The sequence below is a fragment of the Monodelphis domestica genome, chromosome 3 (genome assembly GCF_027887165.1).
Source record: "Monodelphis domestica isolate mMonDom1 chromosome 3, mMonDom1.pri, whole genome shotgun sequence".
Classification (NCBI taxonomy): Eukaryota; Metazoa; Chordata; class Mammalia; order Didelphimorphia; family Didelphidae; genus Monodelphis; species Monodelphis domestica.
The window spans coordinates 5633204-5659309 of record NC_077229.1 but is presented as its reverse complement, the minus strand read 5'-3'; the positions used below and the strand labels follow the sequence as shown (position 1 = coordinate 5659309).

The 26106-nt window shown below is 41.6% G+C and overlaps 1 protein-coding gene across 3 annotated transcripts; it reads left to right on the top strand.

The window, feature by feature from the left end:
• Positions 1-1594: 1594 nt before the first annotated feature.
• LOC100020901 (zinc finger protein 883-like) lies at positions 1595-25700 on the top strand. Of its 3 annotated transcripts, XM_056820345.1 has the most exons (6): positions 1595-1757; positions 2483-2611; positions 12700-12892; positions 13004-13130; positions 18262-18357; positions 19219-25700. In XM_056820345.1, exons 4-6 carry the CDS (start codon positions 13097-13099, stop codon positions 20973-20975), a joined length of 1887 nt encoding a protein of 628 aa, XP_056676323.1. In that variant the 5' UTR covers positions 1595-1757; positions 2483-2611; positions 12700-12892; positions 13004-13096; the 3' UTR covers positions 20976-25700. The 3 variants fall into 3 exon arrangements, with proteins under 3 accessions (XP_056676323.1, XP_056676321.1, XP_056676322.1); XM_056820343.1 differs by lacking the exon at positions 12700-12892; XM_056820344.1 differs by lacking the exons at positions 1595-1757; positions 12700-12892 and having other exon boundaries at positions 1790-2611.
• Positions 25701-26106: the final 406 nt, after the last annotated feature.

Sequence of the window (26106 nt, the reverse complement as noted above, 5' to 3'; positions counted from 1 at the left end):
TCTTTCCCTTGTGTGACAGTCTTTCTGGCAAGGCTGGGGCTGAGGCGGGTAAGTAGGGACCCCTGGCAGGGGTTTTCTCCCCAGGCTGGGACGAGGGAGCGTTCATGTGGGCTCAGGAGCAGAGGCAGGATCCTTGGTAGGGATTCCATTGATCTCTTGGGGGAGGAGATGGTGTGTGTCAGTCTCCTGAGACAGGGACCTGTCTGTGTGTCTGTCTGGAACCCGTGCTTCTCTGGCAAGGCACAGAGGCAGGTGGGGGGCTGAGGGGCCCAGGGAGCAGCACTGTTGTCCTAAACTCCCCTACAATGGGAGGTAGGACATAGGAGGGCTCCAAGAGGGCTTCCATAGGACACTATGGTGGGGTCAGGCTCTCTGAACTCCTCCCCTCCTTCTATCATTCCCAACTTCCTGGTCCTTTGCTTAAATACTGAGTAGGTTAGAGGATCCCAGGGGAAGCCGCTCTCCAATGTCCTGAAGGTGTTTATTAGGCTGAGTTCTCCTCCTGCAGGACCCTGGACAGGTCACGTTAGCCTGCTTGCCTCAGTTTCCTCCCCTGTCCAATGGGCTGCAGGAGAAGAGGGCAAAGCCGCCCAGCCTCTGCCCAGAAAGCCCCAAAGGAGGGGAAGAAGCAGCCAGGCCTGAGCAGTCTGAGCCTGCAGAAGACACAAAGACACCCCCAGACTGTCCTCTGTCCATCAGGACTCAGAGCCTGCCTGAGCTCAGGTCTCAGGGGCTGCTGCTGCCTTCTGTGACCATAAAAAGGGCAGGAGGGGGTTCCTGGGCCTCCCCCAGGCCTCTGAAGGGTCTTTGGACCTTGTGGCCAGGGTGAGGTGCTGAAGGAGACCTGCCTCAGCTGGCCCAGAGGAAGCAGCTCTGTTTCCCCCCAGATCCTCTCTGGACCAGCTTCCCCACAGCCACTGGCTCAGGCTCTTATTCTCTCGATGCCACAGTGGGGAAACTGAGGCAAAAGCTAGGGAAAGACCTTGGCCAGGCTCCCACATCTGGGCAGTGTCTGAGGCCATGTTTGAGACCAGATCTTGGGGGTTCCAGGCAAGAGGACAGCCTTGGAGTCACCTGATTCCTCCACCTAGGGATGGGGTTGGCCCCTCCTTTGGGGAGCATCTGGGGTCCCCCAAAGCAGGAGCAGCAGCAGGATGTTCAGAGGGAACTTTGGAGGAAGGGAATGTGGGGGGGAGCTGGGCCTGGGCTGTCAGCTTCTGCCCTCTGCCTCAGTTTCCTTTTGTGTCAGAAGGTGGCATCCTAGTGCCACCTCCACAAGCCCTGAAGAGTGGAGATCCATGGACTGCTCAGTCAGTCAGTCACTCAAATCAATAGACACTTATTAGGCACCTGCTCTGTGCCAAGCCCCATCCTGAGGCAGCTTCCAGTCTAAGGAAGAAGCAGCTGGCAGGGCAGGAAGGGGAAATAGTGGGAGGGGGTGAAGGCTGCAGCCCAGTTGCCCAGGCAGGAGGTCTCCATTTCCCAGAAGGCGCCTGTCATGCCATCATGCAAGTTTGGCCCTCCCCTGTGGAGGACTCCATTTCCCAGAATGCTGGTTCCCTGGCCTCCCTAGGGTTGGCTCCTCCCCACAGTGGCAGCCGCGGGGCATGCTGGGAACCTCACGTGTGCTGTCTCAGCTCTTGGAAAAGTCTCTGGTGATCTTCTTGGACCTTTGCCTGGATGAGAGGGGGCGGGCCGGGGCTCCCTCCTCGCCCTGCTCCGGCAGCTGAGACTTTCTGCTCGGAAATCCTTTGGGGGTGAAGAGACCTGGGGGGGGCGGGGCGTGTCCGCACGTGACAGGAGAGGCTGGAAGTGAGCCCCGGCTGCCTGTAAATGCTTGTAGTGGGGGAGGAGCTGCTTCCGCGTCTGTCCGTCATTTTAAAGGACCCCAGAAAAGGGACAAACGCAGAAGTGCCCGACTCAGGCCGGAGCCCGGGCGGGGCTTTGTCCCTTTCCCGGAGGAGAGAGAAGGGGTCGCCAGCCCAGAGCCAAGAGGCAGCTGGGGGAGGAGTGGCGGTGCAGGGACAGGAGGGGGCGGGGCTGGCCTGGCTCCTCCCCCAGGGGTACATCCTCCTCTGAACCCGCTAAGGGGAGAACCTGCCTACCTGAAGCTGGCCAGGGGCCAGCGGGGCTGTGTGGTTCCTGTGCCCACAAGCCAGGAAAATAGCCCGATCCTGGGCACTGAGGAAATGCCAGCACGCTCTCCCCATCTCCACCTGATGCCCGTCTCCCCTTCAGCCCTCCCCCCCTTTTCCTAGTAACTTCGCCCCCCAGCAGGCTCCCCCAATGCACCCAGTGCAGTTTCTGAATGGAATTAAGCTAGAGATGATGGCAGAGGGGGAGGGAAGGCTTCTGCCTGGCCAGTTCAGGACCCTTCCCAGCCTGAGGCTCCCTATGCCCCCCTGGGGGGGGAGAATCTGTCCTGGGGCCAGGGAAGGGCCTGGGAGCCCCTCTGAGCCCTCCCCCTCTCTCCTCCCCCCAGGCATACACAGAGGAAGTCTCCCCCCCTCGGGCTGCCACCCCACCCCACCCCCCAAGGACCCCAGGGTGGCCTAGCAGAGAGCACGCAGCCAGAGGGATGCCACCCCGGACCCCGAGGCCCCCCTCCCAGGTGAGTGAATCCCCTTCCCGGGCCAGGCTTGGATCAAGCAGAACTCAGAGCTGTGTCTCTGCCAGGTCTCCAGGGGCGCCATCACTGCTTGTGCCCAGGGGAAGCTCCAGGGTCAGCCCTGGCTGCCCCCCAATCCACCCTGTTCTGGGCTTTCCTGTGCTCTGGAGCCCCCGCCTGCATGAGCTCAAAGGAACTGGGTAGGGAGGACAGAATCCTGCCGGGACAGTGAAGATATTCATAACAGGAGGCTCCCAGAGGATGAGGAAGCTGCCATGTCTCACCCTTTGGAGGTATCAGTTTACAGGGTCGGGTCACAAATCTCAAATAAATAGAGCTGAGGACCAGCTTTATGGCAATGACTTGAACCCTGGCCAGCCATCTTCCAGGGCACAGACATTGTGGAGGATGTTGGGCTCCCCTCATGGGCAGCAGATTCTGTGGAACTGCAGCAGCCACTTAGGCTGGGCTGAGCAGGGATGTTGTGGCTGTTGGTGGCCCAGAGTAGCCTGTAGAGGTTCTGGCTCAGCACCCTTGATTAGCTTATTGATTAGGCATCAGAGTGATCCTTTGGGGGAGGGTAAAGGGAATGGTAGAGCTCAATAGAGAAATGATTCCGGTGCAGTTTAGGGAGAGATTTTAATCCAAGTTCCAAAGGGGGACTAACGGGTTTAGAGAATCATTTAAGTGTGTAGATATGAGAGGAGTGAAGAAAGTTTTTTAGCAGTTTAATAGCCTATTTCTATTAATTGAGTAAACAGAGTAGTTGAATGTAAAAGGTGGTGTTGTGATGAGGAATTTATGAAGCTTCTGTAAGAGCAGAGTTTAGATCAGAGAAAGGATTTTCCCACTGTTCTGCTGTCCCCTTTAAGAAAGAGAACAGATATCTGGTAGGGGTCACTGTAAGGGGCCTTGGCTAGGAGATAGGCAGCTGGAAGTTGTGGAGGGAGTCTCTCTTACTTCACTTGAAGACAGCTGGTGGCTGGGTCATTCTCTAACAGAAGGAAGATTTGTTTGTTCTTTGAGATAGTTGACTTTGAGATTTGAGATTCATACTGAGCTGAGAGAAAGTGTGTTTCCTGAGGATTTTTCCCTGTGAACCACAGGGGAAAGGAAGAACAGTTGTTATCGGAGTTACAGTTTGACCATTGGAGTGAAGGGACCAGAACCTGTGAGAGGCCTGCTGAAGGGAGAGAGAAACTGCTTCACCTTCTCTCTCAAGATGATTCATGTAACTTTATGAGTTTATCATCTATTTACAGTTCATAATTGTAGCATCGCTTACTGAGAGGGAAGTTAAGTTTTAGTCAGTGTGTGTAGTTGAGTGGAGTGTCTACTTTGGTAGACAAAGAAGACACTCCTTGAGTTGCCAGTTTTGGGGTTGTGTTATTTTGACAATTTTAGTTTTAGGGATTTATAGGTTTCCTACCTTATTCCTTACTCCTGTTTCTACCTCTTTTCCTTTTCTCTCTCTCCTCCATAATAAATTCTAGTTTTATTAGACTGCATCCCTGCGTCAATCTGCCACCTGAAACCACCTTGGCCCTGACAGCTTTAGTTTAGTTATAACAGCTTTTAAATAATAGTTTGGTTATTAATACCACCAGCTATTATTTACCCATAACAGTGTGAATGTTTTAGTGCAAATATGATCAAACAGTTCTTATGTTTTGAAGCAATGAAGATCATCAATATTTGAACTCTGAGGTCAGTATTAAATTAGGTAGGTCCAGTTATACCAGTGAATCCATAGGTTAAAATAGTTTGTACCAAGAAATTTAGAAGCGGAACCCTTTAAAAGAATCATTTGACAAGTATAATTTTATACATAATATTTAATCAAACTATAATCATTACATGACATTATTGAAATTTGCATAATAAGAGCAATACAGAGAGCACCTTATAAAATCTGACGGACAATTTGCAAATATAGAATCCTGATTTCATATTTAGAATATGGAATTTTTTTTTAAATTAGATTGACCAGTACTTTGTCTATTTTGTTTGTTTTTCCAAAGTACCAGCTTCTAGTCTTATTTATTAAGTCAATAGTTATTTGACTTTCAATTTGATTAATTTCTCCCTTAATTTTTAGGATTTCTAGTTTGGTTTTCTGCTGGGGGTTTTTAATTTGATCGCTTTCGAGTTTTTGTATTTGCATTTCCAATTGATTGATCTCTGCTCTCCCTAGTTTGTTAATATATGCACTCAGGGATATGAATTTACTTCTGATTACCGCTTTGGCTGCATCCAAAAAGGTTTGAAAGGATGTCTCGCCATTGTCATTTTCCTCAATGAAATTATTAATTATTTCTATGATTTCTTCTCTAACTAAACTATTTTGGAGTATCATATTGTTTAATTTCCAGTTAGTTTTATATTTGATTTTCCATGTACCATTACTGATCATTATTTTTATTGCCTTGTGATCTGAGAAGGCTGCCTTTATTATTTCTGCTTTTCTGCATTTGTATGCTATGTTTCTGTGACCTAATGTATGATCAATTTTTGTGAATGTGCCATGTGGTGCTGAGAAGGAGGTGTATTCCTTTTTATCCATATTTATTTTTCGCCATATGTCTATTAATTCTAATTTTTCTAAGATTTCATTCCCTTCTTTTACCTCTTTCTTATTTATTTTTTTATTTGATTTATCTAAATTTGATAATGGTTGGTTTAAGTCTCCCACTAATATGGTTTTACTGTCTGTTTCTTCTTTCAATTCTCCTAGTTTCTCCATTAGAAATTTGGGTGCTATATTATTTGGTGCATATATGTTGATTAGTGATATTTCCTCATTATCTAAAGTCCCTTTTAACAAAATATAATTACCTTCCCTATCCCTTTTGATCAGGTCTATTTTTGCTTTGGCTTTATCAGATATCATGATTACTTCTCCTGCCTTCTTTCTGTCAGTTGAGGCTCAGAAGGTCTTACTCCATCCTTTAATTCTGACCTTGTGGGTGTCAACCCGCCTCATGTGTGTTTCTTGAAGACAACATATGGTAGGATTTTGGATTCTAATCCATTCTGCTATTCGTCTACGTTTTATGGGTGAGTTCATCCCATTCACTTTCAAAGTTATGACTGTCATTTGTGGACTCCCTGGCATTTTGATAACCTTCCCTAATTCTAACCTTTTTTCCTTCGGCTTTACCTTTTAGTCCAGTGATTTACTTTAAATCAGTCCCCCTTATCCCCTCCCTTGATGTTTCCCTTTTTAGTCCCTCCCCTTTTGTTCCCTTCCCCTCCCCCCTCTCTTTCCCACCCCTTTTGTTTTCCCTCCCCCCCTACCCCCCTTGGTTTTCCCTTCTCCCTACCCTTATTGGGTAAGATAGAATTCAAGATCCCAATGGATCTGGATGTTCTTCCCTCTCAGAGTTGATTTCCCTGAGAGTAAGGTTTAAGTAAAAACTCTCTTCCTCTCCTTCTTATAAGAGTTTTGTTCCCCTCCCCTTCCTGTGTGAATCTTTGTGTGAGAAAGAATATTCTATTTGGTCTTTCTTTTCCCCCTATTTACACATTACATTTTCCCCACATGTTAGTATACATAGTTTGATATAAATGTTGTCCTTCTAGAAGAGAGTTTGAGTAAAAGAAGAAGATAACATTTTTCTCCTTTTCCCTTTCCCTCATATTTACCTTTTCAGGTATTCCATGCTCTTTGATTTTTGGTATCGAACTTTCCACAGAGCTCTGGTCTTTGCAAAAACTTGGAAATCTTCTATTTTGTTGAATGCCCATACTTTCACTTGGAAGTTTATAGTCAGTTTTGCTGGATTGCTGATTGAAGACCCAGCTCTCTTGCCTTTCTAAAGATCATGTTCCATGCCTTACGATCTTTCAGAGTAGAACTTGCAAGGTCATGTGTGACCCTGATTGGCATTCCTTTATATCTAAATTGTCTTTTTCTGGATTCTTGTAGGATTTTTTCTTTTGTTTGAGAGCTTTGGAATTTGGCAATTACATTCCTGGGAGTTGTCTTTTGGGGGTTTAGTGTAGAGGGTGTTCTGTGAGCTCTGTTAGTGGCTGTATTGCCCCCTTATTCTAGAATCTATGGGCAATTTTCTTTAATTATATCTTGTATTACAATGTCGAGTTTGCTGTTTATTTCTGGCTTTTCTGGAAGTCCAATTATTTTTAAATTATCTCTTCTCCCTCTATTTTCCAAATCTGTCACCTTGTCAGTGAGATATTTTATGTTCTCTTCTAATTTCTTGATCTTTTGGTTTTGCTTAATTAGTTCTTCTTTTAAGGCCTGGTTTTCCTTTTCAGTTTGGTCAAACTGGTTTTGTAAATGCGTGAATTTCTTTTGCATTATTTCCCACTTTTCCTCCCAGAAGGCTTCCATCTTTTTCATCATTTCTGATTCAAATTCTTCATGGGTTTGTGGAGAGTTTCCATTTCCTTTGGAAGGTTTTGGAGCATTTGCTTGTGTTTCCTCTTCTGTCTCCTCTGTGTTTTGTAATTTTGCTCCATAAAAAAATGTCCAAAGTTGCCCCGTTCTTCTTGTTTTTTTTTGGGGGGGGGGAATTTGGGGGCTTTTGTGCTTCAGTGTAGTTTGCCATCTCTATCTGAGTGGGGAGGATTAGCTTTTCTTATCTGTCTGGTGTTCAGAGGTTTTATCCCCAGGCAGATTGTCCTTTCTATGAAGTTGTTGTTCTGTCTTCCCCAGGAAGCTAGGAATTGCTGGTGTGTCCCTGGGTTGAATTGAGTGTGCCCTGAGGCAGGGACCTGAACCTTGGATGGAGGGATCCAGCCAGGGGGTTATAAGCTTCCCCCTTCTCTCTGTTTCCCTGCTGTCTGGGTGCCCCCTCGACTGGGTCAGGTTGTTTTCAGGATGTGGCCTTCAGAATAGCCAGCTCCTGAGGCCCTTTTGCCAGACCTGAGGGTTGCTGTTGTTCCAGACGACCCTGCTCTCTGAGGGGGAGGGGCTGCGGCTTCCCGGAGCTCTGAGGGCTCCTCCTAGGGGGTTATGAGCTCCCCCGTCCCTCTCTGTTTCCCTGCTGTCTGGGTGCCCCCTCGACTGGGTTAGGTTGTTTTCAGGATGTGGCCTTCAGAATAGCAGGCCGTGGGGCTCTGAGGTTGCCTCTGCTGCCTCTGACTCAGACTCGTTGCTCTGGATTGGGGGGGATGGGTCCTAGGACCTTCCTTCTGCCTATCCCTTAGGTCCGAGTAGTCTCGGGTTCTGGCTTTTGGGGGGGCGCGTACCTTTTGATCCAGGTCCAGGTCCAGGAGGAGGACTCCCAGGGTCTATGCTGTTGATCTCTTTGAATTTCGGTGCCCTAGGAGCATTCGATTTGAGATCGGTAAGGAAGGGTTTCAGGAGATCTGAACTTTAGCTTTCTCTAAGCCGCCATCTTGACTGGAAGTCCTGGAAATTTTTTAAGTTTAACATAATTAAGATTTGCGATGTTACTTCATCCTTTCCTTTTTTTAAGATTTATTTGTTTTTTCAATGTACCTGTTTCTAGTCTTATTTATTAAATCAATACTTCTTTGAATTTCAATTTTATTAATTTCTCCTTTGATTTATAAGATCTCTAATTTAGTCGTCATCTGAGGATTTTTAATTTGTTCTTCCTAATTTTTTAAGTTTGCATGCCCGATTCATTGACCTCTGCCCTTCTTGTTAATATATGAACTCAAGGATATAAATTTTCCCGAGTACTTCTTTGGCTGCATCTCATAGGTTTTGAAAGGATGTCTCATCATTGTCATTTTCTCCAATGAAGTTATTAATTGTTTCTATGATTTCTTCTTTAACTAACCGTTTTTGGAGAATCAAATTGTTTTATTTCCAATTAATTTTTGACTTAGTTATCCATGTTCCCTTACTAATTATTATTTTCATTGAATTGTGATCTGAGAAGGTTGCATTTATTATTTCTGTTCTTTTGCACTTGTTTGCAATGTTTTTATGCTCTAATACATGGTCAGTTTTTGTGAATGTACCATGTGCTGCTGAAAAGAAGGTATATTCCTTTTTGTCCCTATTTATTTTTCTCCACATATCTGCTAACTCTAATTTTTCTAAGATTTCATTCACTTCTCTTACCTCTTTCTCATTTATTTTTTGGTTTGATTATCTAGTTCAGATGGAAGAAGGTTCAGGTCTCCCACTAATATAATTTTTCTATCTATCTCATCCTTGAGCTCCTCTTTCTATTTCTAAACTCTATAATGGAGTTTCTCCTTTAGAAATTTGGATGGTATGCTATTTGGTGCATACTTGTTGAGTACAGATATTTCCTCAGTATCTATATTGCCTTTTATTAGGATCTAATTACCTTCCCTATCTCTTCTAACTAGATTTATTTTTGCTTTGGCTTTTTATCAGTTGATGCCCAATAGATTTGGCCCCACCCTCTTAATTTCACCCTATGCTTATCTACCTTCCTCATGTGTGTTTCCTGTAGACAGCATATGGTAGGGTTTTGAATTCTAATCCACTCTGCTATTTGCTTGCGTTTTATGGGTGAGTTAATTCCATTCACATTCAGAGTTATTATTACTAGCTGTGTATTTCCCAGCATTTTTATTTCTACTCCTGGTCCTGCCTTTTCTTCTTTCACTATTTCCTTCTACACCAATGTTTTTAATCAGTTCCCCTAGTTCCCACCCTTATTTTACTTCCCGTTCTTCTCCCCTCCCTTCTTTTATCCCCCCCTTATTTTCCCCTGTAGTCTTTCTAAAATTACCCCCTCTTCCCCTCCCTCCCTTTGACTGCTTCCCTCCCCCCCAGTCCTTTTGTTACCCTTCTACTGCCCTATAGGGGGAAAATCTATTCTCTTCCCCAATGGATTGGATTGTTCTTCCCTCTTTGGGTCAATTTCAAAGCAGGTAAGAGTTGAGTATTTCCTATCTCAGACCTCTTTACCCTTTCAGTGTATTGATGTACTCCGCCCTCCCACCACAAGCTTCTTTGTGATATATAAATTTACCCCCATTTGCTTCTTTTCCCATTTCTATTAATATTAACTTATTTTTAGCTCAAGTTATAGATATGTATGTATACATATATATGCATACACATGTGTATGTATTTATGCATGCATATATCTATATATATCTTGTCCTTTCATCCTATACAGTTTTTCACTGTTCCCTCTAAGTGTACTTCTTTTAGCTGCCCAGGTAATAATAGCAGTTTTTAAGAGTTACCAATGACCTCTTTTCTTATAGGGATACATATCATTTTAACTTTCTGAGTCTCTTAAATTTTTTTTTGTGTTTGTTGTTTTGTTTTTGTTTTCTCCCTCTTTTTTAATTACCTTTTGATGATTCTCTTGAGTTCTGTGCTTGGACATCAAATTTTCTGTTGAGGTCTGGTCTTTTCTTTGCGAATTCATGGAATTCTTCTATTTTGTTGAATGACCATACTTACCCCTGTTACAATATAGTCAGTTTTGCTGGGTAGTTGATTCTTGGTTGTAGACCTAGTTCCTAGCTTTCCGGAATATCGTATTCCATGCCTTTTGGTTTTTCAGTGTGGATGCTGCCGGATCCTGTGTTGTCCTCACTGTGGTTCCGTGGTATCTGAATGACTTCTTCTTGGCAGCTTGTAATATCTTTTCTTTGATCTGATAGTTCTTTGAATTTGATTATAGCATTCCTTGGTGTTGTCAGTTGGGGATTAAGTACAGGAGGTGATCTGTTCATTCTTTCAATCTCAACTTTTTCCTCTTGTTCTAGGATGTTGGGGCAGTTTTCTTGAATAATTTCCTTTAGTATGATATCCAGGCCTTTTCTTTTGTCATGGTCTTCTGGTAGACCAATGATTCTTAAATTGTCTCTCCGGGAACGATTATCTAATTCCTTTGTTTTGTGAATGAGATGCTTCATATTTTTCCCAATTTTTTCATTCTTTTGGTTTTGTTTTATAGTGTCCTGCTGCCTTGTGAGGTCACTTAATTCTGGCTGTTGTATTCAGGTTCTTAAAGTCTGGATTTAATTCCTGGCTTTTTCATTATCCTTTTCCTTCTGGTCTGATTTTCTTTTGTAAAAAATATCATTATTTAAATTGCAAAGTTTAAATTCCTTTTGAGAAGAATTTTAGGTAAAGAAGATGCTACCTCTCTGAATCCAGAACTGAACTGTTGGAGAAGCCACCATGAAGAAGCCTCCAGACCACAAGTTGCACAAAGTTGAACTTTGGGTGTGGTTGATTGAACATTTATTTGTGTATCTACTTTCATGCCGAACGGGACTGCCCCCTAACTGGCTTTTTGTCAATGCGATCAGCAATTATTGGGTTTGTTTGTTTTTTTCTCTTATCAAATTATTGTAATCTTTAAGTTGATTATGTTTTCATGATCGTTTGGAAAAAAAATTGAATTTTTTGCAAACGATCAAACGAGCGAATGTAAAAAATAGACTTGAATACAGTACTACAATCCCCACAAGCCTTTGCTCCACTTCCCCAAAATACTTTGTAATCTCAAGGGAATTATGAGGTGGTCCGAGATCGAGGAAGGATTTAAGCTGGTGGCAAAGGTTTTTGGGGCTCTCTCTCTTTTGGACTTCCGTTTTGGAGCAGAGGCGTCTCTTGCATGATGTGAGGTTATTTTGTCTAGGCCTCTGGCCTAGGCACATGTTTCTTACTTGTATATTCTTTAAGCCTTAATCCTTAATAAACCTCTAAAAAATATAATACTCCTTGCAGAGAGAAACTAATTTCTACCTGCCTCAGTCTCCCCATATTCCTAAATTTAATTGTTACATTTTGGAAGTCATCTTTCGTCCTCTTTACCGCGTGCTTCATCTCCTTTGCCTCATTTTCCAGATGGTTGATTTTGGCTTTCAAGACAGTATTTTCTGTTTCCAGATGACATCTTGCTGTTAAAGTTATTTTCAGCCTCTCTTAATTGTGTTTTGAATTGGATTTTGAGTTCTTCCAAAGCCTGTATCCAATTTGCTGGGATTTATGATTTTTCCTTTGCTGCTCTCTCCCGTTCTGTTTCATTCACTCTTTGCTCATTATCTGTACAGAAGTTGTCTATTGTAATTTCTTCTTTTTCTGTTGTTTCCTTGTATTTACCCCTTGTTTGCTCCCCGTATTTGTCTGTGCTCTTGCTCCTCTTATTTTTTGGGGGGGGTTGGGGCTTTCTGTTAGTCTCCCCTCTTGGAACTTTGTCAGATCTCTCAATACAGTCTCTGGAGGAGGAATGTTGATTTACTTGTCCTCTTGAGGCTTTTGATTGGATTAAGTTCAGCTAGGTTGGGCTCTATGTGCTCTGAGGCTGAAAACTCCTGGAAAGCTGGAGCCAAATGGAAGGTCTCAGCTACCCAGGTTCTCTCCTGTTCTCTCCAGCTCTTCCCCCCTGCCTGCGTTCTACACTCTGAGCCCGGCCCCAAGGTACACCATCTAGACCAGTGCCTTTGCCCGGCCAGAGGTTTCTATACTTGCATGAGGCCCTGCACTCTAGGGGACAGGGGTCCTGGCCTCCCTGAGCTCTGAGGACTCCTGATGGGATTGGGTTCAACTGGGTTTGTCTGAATTTGCCCAGAGGCAAAAACCTCCAGTGAGACTGGAAGCAAATGGAATGGCCTAGCCACCGAGTGGTTTTGTTCTCACAAGATACACTGTCCAGACCAGTACCTTTCCCTGCCCAGAGGTTCCCGCTGCCACTGGAGTCTTAGGGCTCTAGGTGGGGAAGGGGGAGGGTCCCTGACACCTTCCTTCTGACTTCCCCTTAGACCCGATTGTTCTCATATTCCAGCTTTGGGGGGCTGTACCTTTTGAATTGAGTCCAGAAGGAGGGTTCCCCAGCTCTGTCCTGTTGTTAAGTTTGAATTTCAGTCCCCTAGGAGCATTCAGTTTGTGATCGGTAAGGAAGGGTTTTCAGAGGTCTGAACTTTTGCAGCTTCTAAGCTGCCATCTTGACTCTGCCCCTGAGATGTTACTTCAAAATATCAAAAACACATTGTAATTCTCCTCATTCATCACTGGTAATATTTTCCTCCTAGCATACACAGTTCATGCTATCTACTCAGAAACTCTTCAAGAATCTGTTCTTACCAGATCAACTCTTGACTCTTGTGATGAGGAGTAATTTCAGATCACCTTCTCTTTTTCTCCTCCACAGAATCTCATACTTCATTCAGAGGGCACTTCCCATCTCTCTCATTCCAAGAGGGAAAAGCATTTCAGAGTAACAACACATTTCTCCAGGTTTTACTCCTCACAACATGATTCTCAGTTCAGACACAAAATGCTTTTGTCAGTATTCCATTGGACTCTGAATGACTGGTCTGCATTGCTGACTGTCAGTCTTCAAGGTTAGGAGGTTCAGTAATTTCCCTTATCTACTTCACATTCCTTCAGTGAATGGATGACAGTTGTATCAGATGAATTCCGAGCTCTGAATCTTATGCCTCTTACTGGTTTAGGGGTCAATAACATTCAAGGATGTGACTGTGGACTTCACCCAGGAAGAATGGTGCCTACTGGACCATTCTCAGAAAGACCTGTACCTGGAGGTCATGCAGGAGAATGTGCAGAATCTGCTCTCTGTGGGTAAGGTCCATTTTCTTTGTTCACTCTGAATCTGTCATTAAGAGAATGTCTTTATTCTAAGCCAGATGTACAGGATTTTAAGCCTTTATCAATGATTAAAAAAGCAAAAGTGCTGACCCCTGCCCAGGTTTCTACTCATGTCTGCTTTTCATTAAAAAAAAAAAAAGATAAAGTCTTTGAATTATGTGATTGGAAGTTGAGAGTTTCCCTTTTTACCCCTAAAATTGTTTTTCCTCTGTTTTGGATACCTTCAGGTGAAAACTGCAACCAGTGTTATAGATTTACATTCCTGAAACTAATCTCAGAAGTCATCTAGTCCAGCCCCTAATTAGATTTGAATATTGTGTGCAAATGCCCTGTTTATACCCAAGCAGCTTTTCCTTAAAGATGGACATTGAAGGGAACACTCTACTTGCCAAGGCAACCTCTTCCCCTTTGTACTGGATCTGGTCTTTAAAAGGATTTCTTGTTATTAAATATTAGAGCCAAGAAGGCAGCATAGCAGAACCAAAAGCTGGACCTGCCCTGAGAATGGCAAAACAACCTTAAAATGTGATTTTTACATGACTATAGTCAGAGAACAAACATGGGTAAGAGTGAAGTGACTCTTCTTAGGAAAACAACTTAAAAGTCAGAAAGGCTGTGTTTTGAGAGATAAAGAGGAAACTGGAAGTAAAACTGCACACAGAGGAGTGATCTGAACAGGAGGTTGGTCAGCAACATTCTGCTGTTATCTGGGGTCCTACAAGGGTCTTGGGACGTCCCCTTGGGTTAAGGAGGTGGAGAGGATCATAAGAAGAGCAGCCAAATTAAAAAAAAAACTAAATCAATTGTAAAAAATATCAAGCTGTTCCCAAATTGATAAATGGACAAGGAACAGGAAATAAGCAATTTTGAACTATTAATAACAACATGAAAAGTGTTCTAAGTCTCTTATAATTCGAGAAATGCAAATCAAAACAATTCTGAAGTACCACTTCCCTCCTAGCAGATTGGCTAACATAACATCAATGGAAAGTAATGAATGCTGGAGATGATGTGGTAAAATTGGGACATTAATCCATTGCTAGTGGAATTGTGAATTGAACCTGCCATTCCATATGACAATTTGGAACTATGCCCAAAGGGCAATAAACGACTTTCTGCTGAGTTTATACCTCAAAGAGATAAAAAGGAAAAAAGACCTGTACAAAAATATTTATAACCACTCTTTTTGTGGTGGCAAAAAATTAGCAAATGAGGGGGGTGTACCGCCATTGGGGAATGGCTAAACAAATTTGGTATCTGTTGGTGATGGAATACTATTGTGCTAAAAGGAATAATGAACTGGAGGAATTCCATGGGAAATGGAATGACCTCTAGGAATTGATGCAGAGTGAAAGGAGCAGAACCAGGAGAACCTCATATACAGAGGCTGATACACTGTGGTCCAGTCAAATGTAATGGACTTCTCTACTCGCAGCAATGGAATGATCAGGATAATTCTGAGGGACTTATGAGAAAGAATGCTATCCACATCCAGAGATAGAACTGTGGGAGCAGAAACACAGAAGAAAAACAACTGCTTAACCACATGGATCGGGTCCATGGGGATGAGATTGGGGTTTGTGACAAGGAAATCACTTTTAAAAGACTGATATATATTAATTTAAGGTCGCCAAGGAATTCAGCTATGTAATTCCTTAATGAAAACTCAAGTCAGCCGTCAACCTTTTATGGAGTTTTAATTACAAACAGGAGGAAGAAAGGAATTAGAGATAGAGAGATAGAGGGAGAGAGAAAGGGGAGAGAAGGGAATAGGGCTTAAATACCCCTTCTGTTTAGGCTGGGCCAAAAGGCCCAAACCCTTAGATAGCTGGGGCAATGAAAGGAGATCAGTCCCTATTACTCACGTGACCAAAAATGGAGAAACAGTCTCCGGGGCCCCCACCTTCAGCTTCCTTCAGCGCAAGCTTCTCCGAGCACACCGCAACCACCCCGACAAACTCCTCAACCACCTCCCGAGTCTTCAGACCCCCCTATCCTTAAGGAAACCATCCAGGTTCACTCCCCTCAGTCCTCACATCTACCAATCACCTGTCCATCAATTTCCCTGTGCCAATGGAGGCTCTAGCTTAACCCAGGACCGCCCAGAGCTCTGTGGGTTTGCACATGTCTGTTGAAGGTCATATTTTCAAATAATTAAATCTTTGATCCTTTGCTACAGCCCTTTCTAAATCCTGTTAACCTGAGTAGGGTAGAGATTGGAATAATTAAATTTTGATCTAGGCTGCAGCCCTTACTCAATCCTGTTAGGACTGAATAGGGTGGAGATTGATTCCAAGTATCTCCATTGTATCAATTCTAAAAGCAATCATGACTCAAAGAAATTCCTGTTCTATGCTTAAGCATAGGTCAAAGTCCTTTCCATTGTTCAGCAAAAGGTTTCTGTCCTAAAGTAATCTTAAGAAGGGAGGAGGAGGAACCTCCCATGCCAATGGGGTTCACATTCCAATAGCCAAGACCCACTATCAATAGGGAATTTTTCAAGTATGAAATTTCCCAATGGTGAAATTTCCAACATTTATAAGTCTAAGAAATTTTGAGGTTTACAGGTTGCAGACTATAACATGATCACCCTAGTGCAGATATCAATAATATGGAAATAGGTCTTGATCAAACACATGTAAAACCCAATGGAACTGCTTCTTGCCTATGCAAACCATCAGCAGTCTCTAGTGGTAAATAAATCAGCAGCTTTCAGAGTACCTAGCCCACAGGCCATGGTACCACCTTGGAAGAAATGAAATTGGCAGAAAACTAGAAGAGGAGCCAAGAGGAGCAGCAAGGAAAAACTGAAGTTCAAGAAAATGTTTATTTGTACCTATTAAAATTGCTCTCCTTATCATAGTAGTTTGAAGAAGTATAGGTAGAAAAGAGGCTGTGATACTAAAACGTTAAGGAAGATAGGCAAAAAAAAAATAGAGGATGAAAAAGAGGATAGCATGTAGAGAAAAAAAGAAGAGAGAAGTAACATGGGGGTAAATTATATCAAGTAAAGAGGCCTGGGAAGGAAAACTTTTATAGTGGAGAGTACATTGAGAGTGGTGACAGGCACTCGGTAAAACATTCTCATGGGAAATAGCAGACTCATTTGGGTATAGAATCTTATCTTACTCTATATAGCTGTAGAAGAAGAATAAAAAAGGTGGTGGAGGGAGGGGAATAATATAAGGGAGGGGGAATAGAGGAAGTGACTAAAAGGCCTGACACAGAAGTAGGTAGAGAATAAAAAGGGTGGTGGTACGGAGGGGACTGGGGTGAGTGATTAAAGGGGTGCCATGTGAACAGACAGTGAAAGGAGAAAGCGTAGGATCAAAGGAGGAAAACAAAGGGGAATACAGAGATGCTCATCGTAACTGCAGTTATAAAAGAGATGGACTCGCCTATGAAACAGAAGTAGATAGCAGAGTACATAAAAATATGAATCCTATGAGATGTTTTTTACAAGAAACATATTGGACATACACAAGTAGATATGTAGAGAGTAAGATAAGGGGATTCTTTGTTTAATTTTTTTTAAATATAAAACTAGCTCAGAGCCTGTCATTCTGTCTACTCTCATGGTTTTATACTTATTCCTCTTTCATTCTTCCCTCAAATCTCAGACCAGAAGATAGTAATGTAAATGAAGGGAATGAGAATTTCAAAATACCTGCTCTTTGTCCTCTACTGGGTTGTGTAAGAATTAAAATTTGTGAAGCCAGGGAAAGGGAAAACAATTATGAATATGCCCAAGTCGACTGGGTTTTATAGAGATTTTAATTAATAATACAATGATTAATCAAAGAAAGAGAGAGAGTAAGAAAGGAATAAGTATGAAGGGCCTTAAGCCAATATGGCTTAGACATGAGTCTTAAGAGAGAAATCAGTCAGTTTTTTATTACTCACCACAAAATCTGTCTAAGCAAGGATTCTAATGACACCAGGCCAGTGTCCTTCCTCAAAGAGCCTTCCAGCCAGAGACTGTTTTAAAGGGCCTCTCTCAAGAGCCTCCAGAGGGACAGAGCCCCCTCAGAGGAGCTCCTCAAAGAACTCTCTTTCAGAATGAGATTTCCTCCAAGAGCATTTCTCCTGAAGCATCAGTCCTCAAGGGAATGAGTCCCTCAGAATGAGTCCCAGCTCTTCTCTGAGCTCTTATTTTTAAGGACAAAATCTCCTGTGTCACCTCCCCTAAGTCCTTACATCTACCAATCACTGTAGATGTTTCTAAACGACCGCCCATTTTAAATTCATAGCTGAGTAGATTTAATCTGTTTAGTAAGTCAGAAAAAAATCCTGCTGTGTCTACTAATTTCATTAAGAAAAAACCTGAATAAGTTATCACCCTTTTAGGTTTAAGTAGTTTACAAGTTTCCCCACCTTTATAGGTACCTAGCATCCCATTGTATCACTTCTAAAAACAGGCATGACTCAAAGAACTTCCTGTCCTTTCCATAAGCATGTGTCAAAGTACTTGCATTGTTTAGCAAGGAGTTTTCTGCCCTAAAGCAGTCTTAAGTAGGGGTGGAGTAGGGATACTCCCAAGGCAAGGAGTTTTCACATTCATGTAGAATTCTCACTATCTGGTAGGGAATTATTTCAAGTAGGGAATTGGAGGATTCCTCAATGTGGAGTAAAATTTTTAACATTCATAAATCTGTGAAATTTTAAGGTTTACAATAGATGAGTTCATAATTATCATTTATTTCACAATATTCCTGTGAGTTTGATAGTCTTCTTGTGTTGAATTTATAGTTGAGGCCAACTGAGGTAAAATTACTAGGCCAGGGGCACTCATGTACCATATCTTTGAGGCTGAATTAAATTTGCTTTTCTAACTCTCAAGTTCTGATCATTTACCCCTTCATTACCAGTTGCCTTTAATTTATAGATAATGGAGGTTGTGAACTGTGCCCTTACTTCTTTTACCAGAGGTAAAAGAGGTAAAAATGGAGTTTTCTGATTACAGATGGTTTCTAAGATCTCTGACCTCCTGCAGATGTCCTAACAGTGAAAGTAACAGAAACTATTCTGTAGGCCTTTACCTTTCATTTAAGAGGACTTATTTTTATTTTTCTCTCCTGATGTGTTTCTTCTTTCTTATGCCCAGGGCTTCCAGTAACTAGAGAACATTTAATCTCCTGTTTCCAGGAAGGGAAAGCACCATGGCTGCCAGAGCAAAAGGGGCCAAAGAGTTCCTCTCCCGGTGAGTGATTTTAAAGCAGGTGTATAAGGGCGGTTATCCAAAAAGACTTTTATCTGTTGTGGTGAAGAGAGTGCTACACTTTGGGGCCTACACACCAATGCTGAAGCATGCTATTCATTTCCTGAGGAATGGTTGTTAAACTCATTATAGAGCATGAGACATAATTCATGTTAGATTGTAAAATAAGATGAATATTTAGTATGTTTGCACTTGAAGGCATACAATCTTTTTATCCGTAGAGAAAGGAAAACTTCTATTCCATTTTGAAAATGATTGCATGTGAGTTAAAAAGTGAAGTTTTTCTTTTTAGCATACAAAATATACCAGGGTATGACCATGTGATAGTGTATCCAAAATGATGAGAACAGAATATCTGGAAGCTTACCTGAGATTCATAAAATTATAAGAATAATGTACAAATGACTTTTTAGAAAAGAAAAGGTAATGGAGAAAGGTTGTCTAATACTTCAGACCAAGCATGCTTAGGCACAGGATTTGAGTTATAGGCTAACTGCAAGAAAGTTGGTCAGGTCATTCCTCCATTCTTTCCTCGTTATATGAATTCCGAAAGATGTTGAGAATATTGGACCTGCCTGTGTCATGTATCCATTTTGAGATTTAATTGTTATTGTATGTGAAGGTCTTTCTAAAATTATCCATTTTGCACATATGACCAAATGGTGTATCTAAAGACTGGTGCTACTTGTTTCACTTTGAAAACCCCTTTTTGCCTGGGGAAATAGAATAAAAATCAATTTACTTTCTGCCATCAGAGAGGAGCACTTATATTTCTGTGTGTGTATATGTGTGTGTCATCCTTCCTTCTGTTTTTATATCATTATTTGTTTTTTTCATTGGTAGATTTTGAAGTGAATGTGATGTGTACAAATCTGAGCCTTTTTGTGGAAGGATCTGGCCCCCAAAGATGCATGAAGGAGGTTTCTCATGACTTCATTTTGAGAGAAATCTGTGATTCTACTGTCAAAGTAAATAAAAATCCACAGAGTGACTGTGAAATTGATGAAACTGCAGAGAAATTCAGCCAATATTCAGTCCTAACACAGTACATGAAATTGAGTTCAGGAAATGACTGTTATCAGGATAGCAAATATAGGAAATGGTTTCCTGAAGACGTAGGATTTATTCAGTCACCTGAGAAGCCTGAAATGCTCGTGTATCAAGGTAAGGCAGGAGGAATGGCTTTTGGCTGCAGTTTAGACTTTATTAGACACCCAAATATTAATCCTGTCAAGATGGTTTCTGTGAATAATAAAGTTGGGAGATGTTTCAGACAAAAATCTAAGCTTGCTGCACATCAGAAAATCCACACTGGAGAGAAACCTTATGAATGTAAACATTGTGGAAAGTCTTTCACACAGTGGGGCTCTCTTTTTCAACATGAGAGAATCCACACTGCACAGAAACCTCATGAATATCAACACTATGGAAAGGCTTTCAGACAGAGGAGCAAACTTATTGCACAACAGAGCATCCACTCTGTAGAGAAACCTTATGAATGCAAACACTGTGGAAAGGCTTTTATAGAGAAGGGATCTCTTGCTAAGCATCAGAGCATCCACACAGGATGGAAACCTTATGAATGTAAACACTGTGGAAAGGCTTTCACACAGAGTAGCAGTCTTGCTACACATCAGAGAATCCACACTGGAGAGAAACCTTTTGAATGTCAACACTGTGGAAAGGCTTTTATGAGGAGGAGCAGTCTTATTGCACATCACAGAATCCACACTGGAGAAAAACCTTATGAATGCAAACACTGTGGAAAGGCGTTTATAGAAAAGGGATCTCTTGCTAAACATCAGCGCATTCACTCTGGAAGGAAACCTTATGAATGTAAACAATGTGGAAAGGCTTTTACACACAGGAGCAGTCTTGTTGCACATCAGAGAATCCACACTGGAGAGAAACCGTATGAATGTAAACATTGTGGAAAGCCTTTCAGACAGAGGGGCCATCTTATTGCACATCAGAGAATCCACACTGGAGAGAAACCTTATAAATGTCAACACTGTGGAAAGACTTTCAGACGGAGGAGCAATCTTATTGCACATGAGAGCATCCACACTGGAGAGAAACCATATGAATGCAATAACTGTGGAAAGGCTTTTAAAGGGAAGGGATCTTTTATTAAGCATCAGAGCATCCACACTGGAGAGAAATCTTATGAATGCAAAAATTGTGGAAAGGCATTTAAAGAGAAGGGATCTCTTGCTATGCATCAGAGCATCCACACTGGAGGGAAACCTTATGAATGTAAACAATGTGGAAAGGCTTTTACACACAGGAGCAGTATTGTTACACATCAGAGAATCCACACTGGAGAGAAACCATATGAATGTAAATATTGTGGAAAGCCTTTCAGACATAGGGGCAATCTTATTGCACATCAGAGCATCCACACTGGAGAGAAAGCTTATAAATGTCAACACTGTGGAAAGACTTTTACAAAGAAGGGATCTCTTGCTAAGCATCAGAGTATCCACACTGGAGAGAAACCTCATGAATGTAAAAAATGTGGAAATGCTTTTACAGAGAGGAGCAGTCTTGCTACACATCAGAGAATCCACACTGGAGAGAAACCTTACGAATGTGAATAATGTGGAAAGGCTTTTATATGTACGGGCCATCTTGCTGCTCATTAGAGAATCCACACTGGAGAGAAATCTTATAAATGTCAACACTGTGGAAAGACTTTCAGACGGAGGAGCAATCTTATTGCACATCAGAGCATCCACACTGGAGAGAAACCATATGAATGCAACAACTGTGGAAAGGCTTTTAAAGGGAAGGGATCTCTTACTAAGCATCAGAGCATCCACACTGTAGAGAAACCATATGAATGTAAATATTGTGGAAAGCCTTTCAGACATAGGGGCAATTGTACTGCACATCAGAGCATCCACACTGGAGAGAAAGCTTATAAATGTCAACACTGTGGAAAGACTTTCAGCCAGAGGAGCAATCTTATTGCACATCAGAGAATCCACACTGGAGAGAAACCTTACGAATGTGAACAATGTGGAAAGGCTTTTATATGTACAAGCCATCTTGCTGTTCATTAGAGAATCCACACTGGAGATAAATCTTATGAATGTCAACACTGTGGAAAGTCTTTCACCCGGAGGAGCTCTCTGACTACACATCAGTGTCCACACTTGAGAGAAACCTTATAAACCTTATAAATGTAAACTGTGGAAAGGATTTTACAGAGAGGGGCTATCTTGTTAAAGTTAGAGAAACCATTCTGGAGAGAAACATTATGAATGTAAATACTGTGGAAAGCCTTTTACATGTAGGGGATCTCTTGCTAAGCATCAGAGCATCCACGCTGAAGAGAAACCTTATGAATGTAAAACCGTAAAGACTTTCACACTAATGAGCAATATTGCTAGACATCAGACAATCCACTCTGGAGAGAAGCTATAAATGGAAACATGGAAAGACATGCAATCTCTTTCCAGTCATCAGACAATCCAGATGGGAGTGAAGCCTTATTGTATGGAATAAAAGCATGGTTTATTCTCCAACATGTATTAGTGTTAGTAATCTTCAATTGGCAACTTCCTATAGAAAAGTTGTGAAAGTCTGGTGACTGTCAGAAGGGAGATACTAATCTCTCCTTATGAAGAGGAGAGATATCCCCCTCCCCAGCATCTTTTTATATACATAAATATACACCTTCAATTCACTCCTTCTGTGGCTAAAACCTCTGTTTAAAGATGCAGATTCAGAATATGTGAAGGAAATCATGGAATGGATTGGGTCATGAGGATAGAATGGCAGGGGGAAAAAGCAACAGAGTCAAGAAAACAGGAGACAATGGTTAAGGTGGATGTTCCTTGCACTGCACCCTGGAGTGCCCCTCTGGGAGGCCCAAATGAAATTGTGAAAGCCACTCTTGGCTCCTAAGACTTGATGTGTTAGTGGGAGGAGAAAAAGTTTGATAAACCAAGGCAAGAGATTTTGCTTTTTTCTCTTATGGTTTTGTTGCTTACTGGACTTTCCTGTGAGCATTCCTATGGGGTCCTGATGGCAGAAACAGAAAGCCAGCTAAATGGAGCATCCAGGAAAATAACACATCTCTCCTCTTTTCCCTTTTTTTCTGAGGCCCCAAGACACAAGGGGCAGTCATGAGACCACTGCTTGCCTACTAAATCATGCTCTATTCTCCAGTATATGTTAATTAGTATTAGTAATCTTTAATTGGCAATTTACTATAGAAAAATTGTGAAAGTCTGGTGACTGTCAGAAGGGCAATACTAATTTTTTCTGATGAAGAGGAGGGAAATCCCCCTCTTCAGCATCTTTTTTATATACATAAATATACACATTTAATTCACTCTTTTCTTATGTGGATAAAACCTTGTCTTTTTAAAAATTCAGATTCAGAATATGTGTAGAGCATCATGGAATTGATTGGGTCATGAGAATAGAATGGTAGCAGGAAAAAAGCAACAGAATCAAGAAATCAGGAGATGGGTCAAGGTTGATGTCCCTGTGCACTGCCCCCTGGAGTGTTCCTCTGTGAGGCCTAAATGAAATTGAAAGCCACACTTGGCTCCTGAGATTTGATGTGTGAGAATTAGTGGGAGGAGGAAAAGTTTAATTAACAGGCAAGAACAGATTTTGCTCTTTGTCTTATGGTTTTGTTGCTTGCTGAACTTTCTTGGGAGCATGCCTATGGGGCCCTAATGGCAGAGACAGAATAGCAAGCTAAGTGGAGCAACCAAGAAAGCAACATCTCCTCTTTTTCCCTTTTTTCTGAGACCCCAAGACACAAGGGGCAGCCATGAGACCACTGCTTGCCTGCCACCTTGGCATCCCCAGTACTGCCCCTGTTCCTGGGACACTGCTTCCTTCCTTATGATCCCACAAGCCAGTGCACCACCATTTGCTGTCTTACAGTAAACATGCAGACAATTTAAAACCAAATAAGGTAAAAATAAAATACTAAAATTAAAGTTATAAAATTAGATAAAATAAAGTAATAAACACAAAATTATTTAATTTGTTACACCAATTCAGTAGTTCATCATTTCCAAATTTATTGCCTTGCATTGATTTCTTATTGAACCCTAACACCAATGTTTAGTTTTGTTGACTTTTAAAATGAACTTAAAGGAGGCTCCTCCTTTGTACTAGACCACTTCTTTCTGGCTGCAAGAGAAATCCATAAACACATTCTTTAACAGGACTTTATCAACTCCCAATATACTTACTCACTACAAAGATTATCCGGGCTGCTAACCTTAAATCTGCTATCCCATCTCATTAATTTTAACAATGTCTTTTCCTCCATTATAAAATTATGTAATTTACATGATTAAGCAGAAAGATTGCCTCACTTTACCAAAATGTAAAAACCTGACAAACTATAGAAGTATAAAAGGAAAAATAAAATCCACATCACAAGTTATTCAGGACTTTGGAAATCTGGAAGTGGCCCTGCCTCCTGTTTGTGGCCCAAAATTAAAAGATCATCCAGTATTAAGTAAAATTCCAATTGAATATTCTAATACAAAAATCCTCAAATCTTATTTTTAAAAACTGCATGACAATTTCAGCTTCAGAACAATTTTAAAAGTCAAATTTGAGTTTAAATATTGAAATGAACTGCAAAAGTTTTCAAGATTAAAAATGCTTCTAATTTTCCTTGACTTTAAAACCTCTCCCACACCTCACATACCCCCCTTTGGGGAGGTGGAGATGCGAGGGATTTTGAAATTTTTCATTTGCCTTTAACTACTTAACAACCATAACTGTGCTTAAATAGCTTAGGCTTTTTACTTCTAATACCTAGTGTGAAAAAAATAATGTTGCAACTGAGTCAGCTAATGTAAAGGCTGTAGATAAAAATTTGTTCAGATAATTCTCCTGATTTCACTGAGTTCTGGCCTTAACTAAATTAATTTTGGGTACACATTTAATTTTCCTGTGTATTTATTCATTGGCAATGAGGGCTCATTTACCCTTGAACTTAGGCCTAGTCTATAGGTGATTTCATTAGTATTCCTGGGCACAAAGGCCTTCTCTAATCTCATTGTTTTCCACCTTGAAGCTCCAAAATGTATAAACTTTACTGGTACTGGGGAGCCATTCAGTGTTCTATCCAAACTTTGTATATTAAACATGCTGCTTAGAATCTACTATTTATGTGCAAGGCTTCCCCCTTTTGGTACTGATATTTTGCCAGGTTTTCCTTATGACCTAAACTCTTCCTTTTAAGAAAAGGAACCTCTTTAAATTTGCTTAGTCATTCATAATGGCTAAAAATGTCTATCTGCCTCCATAATTTCCATATTCTAGGCCTTGCCTTCCTGGGGCTTCCTTCATCATATGATTACAGAAAATTTGCTATAACAGGAGAAAAGTGGGAAGTAACTTAAAATGGGGAAGAAAACCACCCTGATTTGGAATATTGATGTCATGTGTAACTGTAAAGGGTGAATATTATGGTTGAGACTGAAAAAAATCTAAATTTAATTGGTTGCCAAGGGAAATCCCAAATAATAAAATACCTAAGTCAGCTACCAAATTTTTATGATGATTTAATTACAACAGGAGGAAGAAAATATTAGAGGGAGAGAGAGAAAGGGAGGGAGAGAAGGAAAGGAGTTTAACTCAAAACCACTCTGGCTCAAGCTGAGCCAAAGCAGGCATTAAGGCCTTGGAGAGCCAAGGCAGAGAAAGGGATCAGTCCTTATCACTCACGTGACCGGTCTAAAGGAAAGCTGTCTGCGAGGCTCCTCCAAGCTCAAGCTCCAGAATCAAACTGAACTCTAGCCCTCTCCACAGGAAGTCCCGGGAACTCCAGAGGCTGTTCTCTACCTCACTTCCTGCATCTCACATGTGCCAATGGTGGCTCAAGCTTGACTTAGGACCGCCCAGAGGTCTGTCCTTTTTTTGCACATGTCTGTTGAAGACCATCTCCTCAGATAATTAAATCTTGAGTTTAATGCAGACTTTTCAAAATCTTGTTACACTGAGTGGGGTGGAGAATGTGGGTTTCCAAGACTTGATTCTGTTATTCCAAGTATCTCCATTGTTATTATCAGGAAATAGCTAAATCAGATCTTCTAAAGAATGGTCTGATTAGGGTGGAATAGTTTTAAAATTCACATAAGTTGACCATGATTAGCAGTCAGCTGTAGAACTTGACAGAAACTTAGCCCTTCCATTCGCCCTTGGGACTGTATCCATGACCAAGTTTTCTCCATAGCATTTCTTTTCCCAATTATCTTCCCATACAATTTACCCTTAGATGGCGATTCTCTCTAACCAAGCTCAGGATTTAAAATAAATTTATCTTCTGTTACTAACAATTATTTTTAGTCTTCGTCATTCTTTTCTAACTTCTGATACCATTTTTGAGACAACCCAGCACTCTGGAATCTTTGCTGCAACTTCTCCAATGAATAGATGTTACTTTCAATCCTCTTAACCAGGTAAAATGCTCCTATTTAGACTTTCCTACTTCAACTAAATTTGGGGACTAGCTCTGTCCTTTCTAGGTTCTCTACTCAAAGGGACTTTGCTCCAGGGAAATAGAATTATCAGAGGAAATCAAATGGCTGGTTTTATGTCTGCTACAGAAATATTCTCAAGTCAATGAAAATGATGAGAAACAATACTTATCCGGAGTCTATCTTGGGGCTCCTTCAGATTACTCATAAATGTCTTCTTCAGGAATTCTTCAGATTCTGGGCTGCAGGAAAATCTGGTCCAGGC

Coding starts and splice junctions, on each gene's coding strand:
- LOC100020901 (XM_056820343.1), top strand. CDS start 2,579: ATGCCACCCCGGACCCCGAGGCCCCCCTCCCAG. Junction 13,131..18,261: donor GCAGAATCTGCTCTCTGTGG/GTAAGGTCCATT, acceptor TCTTATGCCCAG/GGCTTCCAGTAACTAGAGAA. Junction 18,358..19,218: donor GCCAAAGAGTTCCTCTCCCG/GTGAGTGATTTT, acceptor TTTCATTGGTAG/ATTTTGAAGTGAATGTGATG.